Source organism: Punica granatum, chromosome 6, assembly GCF_007655135.1.
Source record: "Punica granatum isolate Tunisia-2019 chromosome 6, ASM765513v2, whole genome shotgun sequence".
NCBI lineage: Eukaryota > Viridiplantae > Streptophyta > Magnoliopsida > Myrtales > Lythraceae > Punica > Punica granatum.
In genome coordinates, this window is record NC_045132.1 from 20,686,391 (window position 1) to 20,695,443 (window position 9,053).

The 9,053-nt window shown below is 41.1% G+C and overlaps 2 protein-coding genes across 2 annotated transcripts; both read left to right on the top strand.

The window, feature by feature from the left end:
- Positions 1–1,412: 1,412 nt before the first annotated feature.
- On the top strand, positions 1,413–3,066 carry LOC116210439 (aspartyl protease AED1-like). Its single transcript, XM_031544306.1, has 2 exons — positions 1,413–1,610; positions 1,710–3,066. Exons 1-2 carry the CDS (start codon positions 1,442–1,444, stop codon positions 2,966–2,968), a joined length of 1,428 nt encoding a protein of 475 aa, XP_031400166.1. The 5' UTR covers positions 1,413–1,441; the 3' UTR covers positions 2,969–3,066.
- A 1,933-nt stretch (positions 3,067–4,999) lies between these two features.
- Positions 5,000–5,953, top strand: LOC116211932 (vegetative cell wall protein gp1-like). Its single transcript, XM_031546472.1, has 2 exons — positions 5,000–5,181; positions 5,458–5,953. The coding sequence occupies exons 1-2, from the start codon at positions 5,046–5,048 to the stop codon at positions 5,727–5,729; spliced, it is 408 nt and encodes a 135-aa protein (XP_031402332.1). The 5' UTR covers positions 5,000–5,045; the 3' UTR covers positions 5,730–5,953.
- The last annotated feature ends 3,100 nt before the right edge of the window (positions 5,954–9,053 follow it).

Here is a 9,053-nt window from a genome sequence, read left to right on the forward strand (position 1 = left end):
TTCAGCAAAATCTTAACATGCTCAACTCCCCATCTCTGCCATGCATTAGTCATTTACACCAGCCGTAATTACAGAAATTTTCAAAAGACAGCAACCATTATGACAGGACAGGCTTATGATTCACGAAATGAAGGAGCAAGGCATCAAACATGACATGTATTTTAAAACATTTTACTCCACCACTCGACCAAACTTGCAACAAGGAAATCTTGAGCATCGTCAGAACTTGAAATAGCTAGTCGAGCGACTTTTACCTTGTTTTGGTGAACTAAAATGAATTAGTTTGCCTCTGCTTGTTGACTGCGCATTGACATGGCAAACACTATTATTCGTCACATAATCAGCTTGAGAAGCCACTCAGCAACAAGGTAGACTTTCATCATCAAGCCCCTGATGCTTAACTCTGTCGCATGATTTGATTTGAAGATTAGCAACAATTAACGAGAGCTAGATCGTTTATCCTCTAGTTGTAGCGCATGTATATCCTCTACTAGAATGCCTCCTATGCCTATCAATTGGTCGGGATGATCATTGCAGAGGGCAATAAACTTTGCCCAACTTCTCTAGGAATTTCCTAGAGATAAGAAGGATGAGAGGAACCGCTTTACAACTAACATTATTTCACCACTTAGCCTCCTTTCTGACCTTCCATTGGTTACAATGATTAAAGTTCTTCAGGGAATTTTGCTAAACGAATAACAATGAAACCTCAAACAAATCATTTTAACATTCAAGCTAAAATTTGCCTAAAGAGACTGATGGATATGTGCATCTTATCTGCATTATCAACTTGGAAGACAGAGCTATCAACATACCTTAGATCCTTTGAACTTCTTTTAACGGTAAGGTATGTCAAGTTATCTTTAAGTTTGGTTTGATTATCTTGTGTCATATAGCCTTGGGGTTCAATTCTGTGGTCTTTCAATTGCCGAGGAAATTTCCGGTCAAGGAAAAGAAATTTTGACATTGAATGGTGAAGGTTAACTATATATGCCTGTTGCATGTTGAGATCATGTCATGTGATACAGTACCATATTTGATTTGGGAGTTGGAGTTAATCGTAGAACAAGAATTCGTGTCGATGGGAAAAAAGACTTGCAATCCATGTGGATGATAATCATAAACTGAGTGACTAAGCCAGTGGCATAAGATACGTCCCTTTACCCTCAGTCTTTTGTTGGTTAATGGCAATCGGGCCAATGTGAAAATTGGTCTTCCACTCAGGTTCCCCCCTTAAAGTTGCCCAATATTTAGTGGCAAGGAATTTTGACTTAATCCCACCATCAACCGGTCCAATCACCACTGTCAAATTATTATACTTTGTCGGTTCGCAAGTCATTTTCAGCCTTTTCCCTCCTCGACTTATATATATACCCGCGTCTCTTTTATAATCCATGTAGTTGTAAATTAAAGATCAATTTTGTGTAGCCCATAATAAACTATGGCCATTTGCTACTTACTCTCTGTCGTACTTTTGTTCAGTTTTCATAACGAATTGGAAAAATGGTGTGTTTTGGGAGCAAGGATGGGGCTAAGTGAACACCAGTATCACCATGTCCTTGATATGAAGTCTCTGGTGCCTGCTACTACTTGCGTGACTCCTTCCACGGGTTCTTTTCGCAGCCTGCTTTCACATTGAAATTCAGTTCTTCTCTAACATCTTCACTTATGTTTAGCCTTGGATCTGAAATGTTGCATTGCCATTGCAGGTCCTGCCCAACAATATGGACTGCCACTGGTCCATAGGCGCGGTCCCTGCTCCCCACTACATCAAGACCAGCCCCACAATCCGAGCATGATATTTCTCCGGGACAAGGCGCGGTATCAGCTGATAGCCAGTTCAATAGCATCCTCATGGCACGGACACAACGTGAATCCCCCTCCTCGTGAACAAGGAGAAGACATGACTGTACCCGTTCCGGGCATGGAAGGCGATTTCTTGGTCACTGTCGGCCTTGGTTCGCCGACCCGCTCATTGACCCTGATACTAGACACCGGTTGCGACCTCACCTGGACACAGTGCATCCCCTGCCCCGATGCCGGATGCTATAAGCAAGAGGACCCTTACTATGAGCCCTCCAAATCCTCCACATATTCTGACCCACAGTTCTATCACTCACCCTCCACCTATAAAATTTTCTACGAAGATAAGTCGTATTCCTATGGGTACTATGCAAGAGATACCCTCACGCTCGGGCCAAATTACAAGTTCCCAAACTTTGTCTTTGGTTGTGGACAGAACAATAGCAGTAATGGTTTTGGGTCCACAGCGGGCATTCTTGGCTTAGGGAAAGGCACTCACACCTTAGTCTCGCAGACGGCATACAAATTTAACCAAATTTTCTGCTACTGCATCCCACCCACATTCAGCACAAATGGGTACCTCCTCTTTGGACTAGGAGCACGGAAATATTGCCATCCTGAAATGTTCACGCCTCTCGTCTCAGCCCTCCCTGCCCGGCCCCAGTATTTTGTCAACCTCCTCAGTATTACCATCGAGGACCAAACATTAAGTTTCACCAACTTAATAAAACCAAATCCATCTCCTAGTTCTTCTCCTTCTTCTTCTTCCAGTTACAAGACTATCATCGACTCAGGGACAACCATAACTCGGCTTCCCCAATCTGTTTATGCAGTGCTCTGTTCAGCGTTCCAGAACTACATGTGGGGATACCCTGAAGCTCCTGAGCTTCCTCCCTTATTAGACACGTGCTATGACCTGGAGGATTACGAGGACGTGAAACTTCCTCGGATTGTTCTGAACTTCGAGCAAGCGAACGTAACACTGGACCCCTCGGGAATCATTTGGAGAGAGTCGAACTCGCAAGTTTGCTTGGCTTTTTCTGGAAACACTGATCAGAAGGATGACCTAATCATAATCGGCAGCACGCAGCAGAGCAAACTTGACATCCTGTATGATGTCAAGTCCAAAAGAGTCGGGTTTGGAAGAGGCAGTTGTGGCGTATGAGAACTGCTATATTTAATATATTCCGTTTGGAACCTTTTTCAGTTAGCAGTAAATGTGGAATTGATACTCATTTCAGATTATCAGTTGTTTTCCAGACACATACTTTCCTCGCTTATAAGGTCTAAATTGGCCATTTAACAGCTTATTCAATATAGCTCGCCAATCGGATTATAAATGAAAATGCCGAAAAGACTGATAAGTGTGACAATCAGCATCGTTTCGGAAAAAAAGTTCAGATGTATGGATCTATCCGTTTCTTTCTCTCTTTTAAAAGCCTAAAAGAGATTATCCTTCTGTTTGGTGCTAGACAAGAGGATCCTTTAGCACTAGCAGTTAACTGAACTTGAGCAAATAATGATTTTCGTGCAGAACTATAAATTTAACGAAGTATTAATTTAATGAGTTGGAGATGTTTTTTCCGCACTGGGATGATGAAGAGGTGTGGATGAATTAATGTGAACTCAATTGGGGGATGGAATGGGGCTAATTTGGTGGAAGACCAAAGCCAACTTCCCACTAATTGATACTTGAGCCTCCACTAATCTTAATCAAATGTATATAGCATTACTGGTTGGAACATAACACGCAGTAGGGAAGGATGGTTTGAAGATGTTCTCAGATCCTTTGGAAAGTCGGAATTCAATGATCTCTACGGACGTTTTTCGACATCTTTGCTTTAGAGAAACTACCACCATTTCTTTATACTAAATTCAATCTTCACTAATTCAGTAAATCAACGGTGATTCAAATCATATATAGATTTGTGCAGGCATGTATGTATTCTGTCAAATATATCAAGATTCCAAACCCTTTGATTACGGCAACTTTTGTATAGTTTAGAGGGGTGGTAAAAACTCTTTAGTTCTTTAAAATTATCAAGGACCACCCTTAGATCGGGTCATCTGGCACTGGACATGGAGTTAGTTTTCAGTAAGTTTTGATTCAATAATCGCATGGAAAACCAGGGGTGCTATCTAAGCATACACTTTTCTGTGGAAACATGAATAAGTAAGGATCATTGCTGGGGTTCTATAAAAATGTCCTAGTGGTTTTAAATGCCGAATGGAACTGCCCATCAGGAACTCAAATCGTTTATCCTGTATCTCAGATATTATGTTGAATATCCTCTGCTATTTGCCACTATGAAATTAAAGAAACATCATTCTGACAAAGTAATTTGCAATGGCTAATTATTCCCATTGTTGAAGCGTAACTCAAGATGGGTGGCCATATTAGACGACTTTCAGTGGAAGACCTGAGATTTCCATGTAAATGATTCAATCCATCCAGAGAGGTAGAGCTCCTTTTTGGTACTCGGAAATGGAATGGAATGAAATAGAATGTAGTGAAGATCTCTTCCTTCTAATCATTTGCTTATATGGTGACACTTTCATAAATTTTCTCTTTTGGCCAACACTTTTATGAGTTAGAAAGATCGTTCCATTCTGATGATACTTTTCCTTCGACTAGGTGGAATGATCTATCATTCAAAAAGCTTAAGAATGCTTATTCCATCATTTCTACCAAATTTCGATATATATCATATGTGTTCTTAGAAAATTTATATATCTATAATATAATACAAATAATAACTTGAAACACCAGTTCATCCAATCAAATACGCTCAATCATATTAGCTAGTTCAACATAGAAATCGCAATTTTTCTCTCAATGCAATTATATTTCACTATATAAAATTCATTCCACTCCTTTCCTTGCCATTCCCATGTAACAAACGGGACCTGAAAGGAAGAAGAAATTAAGCAGTAATTACTAAATGTCTCCTCGTGAACCACTACATACTGGTCTGGAACGAGTCAAAGAACTCATTCTGATGTTATGTACGAGAGCTATCACCGTGTTACACGTTCATTTTCATATGATTGCTTTTTTTTTTTTCCGTTTAGTAATGATGGTTGGTTACTTTGGAAGCAGAGGTGCAGTTTCTGTACAAATCCCCCCCCCCCCCCCCCCACGATTTTCCTTGGTGTTAAATACAGAGCAAGCCAAAGCCCTACGGAGGGTAGGAACAGGGGAAACCAACCAAAGAGAGGAAGAAAGGGAAAGGAGCAAGAACATGGCGGCCATCAACAAAAAGAAGCTCGGCTCTCTTACCATCTTATGCCTTTTCATTGCTCTGAACTCCGACTTATTCTTCTCGCAGTCTGTAGCAGAATCACATCATCTGTTCCTTGATTATATTCACCCCACACGTATAGTTCTCTTTTCCCAGCACTTACGACGACTAAGACCACAAGTTTAAACAAACAGTTTTGTAAATACCATCAAGTTGTTTTGCCATTTTTCTATGCGGATGAAGAAGATCAGATAGACACCAACAAGGGTCTCTTAAGGAGGCCGCTGGGCGGATCCATCACCTTGCACCGTTAAAACCGTGTCATTTTTACACACAAAAAAAAAAAAAAAAGGAAACCAATGAAAGTTAATATAATGCAATCATTTTTCTTTTTGATTTTTCTGCTTGGCAGGGCCTACCAGCGGCAGCGATCATCCTGCTACTAAGAACAGAACGAGCGAAGATGACGATGGTAACAGCTCAACACCAACTCCTCCTAGTCCTCTGCCTCCGTCTCCGCCTCCTCTTCCACCATCTGCACCACCTCCTCCTCCTACATCTCCCCCTCCTCCCGCTCCCCCATCTCGCAATGATAAAAGTAAAAGTGGAGTAACTGGAAGCCTCCCCCGCCGATCGGGTTCTCATGCTGGAAGCAGTACACCCTCTACCCCGACTAGAACCTGATCCCCCTACCAGCCACCACAGCCTTCAGATGCCACATTATCGTCATAATTTGAAACCATTGCTAATGCTGGATGTGTAGAACAGATGTACCAACGGTGTTTTTCTATGACTAGATCGAAACTTGCGTTTCTTTGCATCAAATCGTTAGAGTTGATAATTAATTGGTGCAATGTGCAATGTGCTTCCATAGTAAGAAAGAATAAACAATATTGATAGTTCCAAGATTAGAGATATTATCGGTTTCTTGTCTTCATTAATTTTTGCAGTAAATAATAGGATCAATTTACAGCTTTGAACTATATATTCTTTGCTAAAGCTTAAACTGCGAGATTTCAAAAGACCATGTCCAATTGCTCTGAAAAACCTAAAATTGTGGATGCCGAGTTTTTCAACTGAGTAGAAAATGAAAAAGATGGACCATGCTAATATAAACGTTTTTCGTTGGAATATGAGACAAGCTCCACATCCTTAAAAATCGTTGCGAAAGTTTCATATCAAATAGTAACATCCTGGGCAGCGATATATCTTTTTCAACTGCCACAGCTGCCAGTCCCGAACCCAACCTTGTTCTCCTGTATGTCGTATAGGATGTTGAGGTTCCTCTGCTGCGTGCTGCCAATTATGGTCAGATCATCATCCTTCTCATTTGCAGCAAAAGCCAAGAAGACCTGAGAGTTGCTCTCCCTCCAAACAACTCCAGATGGGTTGACATTGACGTTGGCACCATCAAATTTCAGAACCATTTTGGTAAGCTCACAGTCCCATGACCTTCAAGGTTATAGAATGTGTCCAGTAGAGGTGGCACGGCCAGAGCAACGGGGTACTTTGAGATCACTTTCTTGAATTCATCCTAAAGTGCTGAGTAGACTGAGGGAGGAAGACAACTGATAGCGGTCTTGGAATCAATTATAGTCCTAGAAGGAGAAGACGATGGTGCCAACTCTAAGAAATCTAGTTGTTTGTTCCCTGATGATGATCCTAAGGAGTTTAACGAAGTACAGGGACGACCCAGTCTGGTCAGACAAGATACTAGTGTACTGATTGGTTTGGCATTTTGGAAGAGCTCCGAAACCAAAGAGGAGGTAGCCCTGTCTATTGTACGTAGGAGGGATGCAATAGCAGAAAATCATTGCAAAAGTGCTTAAAGTTTGTGAAATCAAGGACTGGCGTTGTTGCCAAAACCATGGTTACTATTCTGTCCACAGCCAAAGATAAAGTTTGGAAATGTATAATCGGCACTGAGTGTGATGGTGTCCTGCGCATAGTATCCATTTGGAGAAGGACTTATCTGCATAGACAACAGAGTAGTTGCATCTACGAAGAGAACATGGAGCAAGTAGGAGGAAGTCTTGGAGGGCTTGAAACAATGGTCTCTCTAGAGACAACAGTCCTGGTAGGGCAGGGCAGGCACCAGGTCCATGTCAGGAAACTACCCATGTCAAATATTAATGGAAGATTGTGTCTCGGGGTGCCCAGGCCGACCATGACCACGTACTCCCCAGCCCCATCTTGTGGGAACACAACAGGTATCCTGAGGTCATTGCCATTGCCTGTCAGGTAAGTTATGTCACGGGAAGGTAATGATGATGATGCAAGAGAATCTCTGATGGAGTTGACTCGTGATTGGTCCCCGCTGAATATCAAGGTTGAGTCCCGCAGTTGCAGCCACTCCTCGTGGAGGGGCGAACAGGGCCCTTGCCGGTGGATCCAACTAGTTCTGCAAGAATTGCGATTCATTAGAGGTATCATGAACTTCTGATGAGACATGTAGGGGCACTGAACACTCAAAAAAGCATCGTGTTCCATTTAGATGCGTACTTGGTTAGATAGGATACAAATTCCTAAAACCTAAATCCTACCTATGGATTGCTCAACTGCTTGAAAAAGGTTCTGATTTTCAAAAATACAAACTACCAAAGTGTAAACGTCTAGAGCTTGATAACATGAACACTCAAAAGACTAGTTCTAGATAGTCTTTTTCTTTTTTTACGTGCATCATGCTATCCGGAAACTCAACAAGCCCCTGACAAATCCAGTTCTAAATGGTCCTTTATCGGCAATGAAGAGAACATTCATCATCAGGGTCTTCACCAAGCTGAGTCTACCATTCGGGGAGCACTTCGAATCAAAGAGTGGATAAAAACACCTGGGTTTACGCATCAGAAGAAGGACATTCCAACCAAAATAGATAAATCATCGAGTGCGAAGTACTTAAATTCTACTTTCAATGCCTGTTTTAAAAACAATACGAATCAATTGGTAGACATTTTACTCTCCAGAGGAACGCGTGCAAAATGAATTGTGAAACGTGGCGCCCAGACATCGGAGACTTTGTTATTAAACCCCAATTACTCGTATTTTTGACCAAAAAAAGACACATTAAATATTCTCTGATTAAAACCCTTTTATTTACATAATTTATTTAGTAGGATAAGAGTTCGAGACAAAGAAATCGAAATTCTCGCGTAACAAAAAATATTCATATAGGGGTGCTTTCTAGTTGAAAATTGGATTTCTAGACCTGGGAATATTTTTCGTTAATTCTTCTCCGCTCAAATGTGCTTTAAAATCCCGAAAGTGTGAAAATTAAGTTTTTTAACAAGTTTGAGGGTGGATATTGCTATTATTTCCGACAAAACCAGTTCTATTCGAAGTAGTTAAACTGAGTTCCTAAAAAATAGGAATTTTAGGATGGGGCGCAAACACTACCCACGTCTTTGTATGGAGTTGCAGGCAGTGCCCGTGCTCGAAAGCTTGGGCGTGGTTAGTAACCGCAACCAGCTTACCAATTGGTCGTCCGTGTTGACTTCTAGACCACCGAAATTTTGAGAAAATCTTTCATTTTGAACCCACAAGTTTCGTTATTTGCAAAACGATCTCCGACTCTGCTTTGCCTATAAATAGAGAGGCATTTTCTAAAAAGGACCTTTTGGCCCTCATGTACTCAATTAGCCCTGATTTCGATTATTCCGAGCTCAATGATCCAAAACGTGCTAGAACTACGATAGGAAAGGTATCCCATGCCTCTGCTCAGACCCAACATCAAGCTTCCTAGCTTGTAATTCGGTCGACGTGTGCTTAATCGAAGTGTTCATATGTAGATTAGACTAATAGGTTGCTAATTTGAGTGTATTAGGGTCTAAATAGGATTAATTGAGTAGTATCACGTATAATTAAGATATCACTTAGTTAAATCAAGCTTGATTGTCTTCGACAAAAGACTAATTGCATGTTAATTGGACTTGATTTGGTTTTAATCTAGTCAATTTGAGAATAATTAGATGTAATTAGTTATAATTAGCTTGCATGTGTGCTAATTAGGTT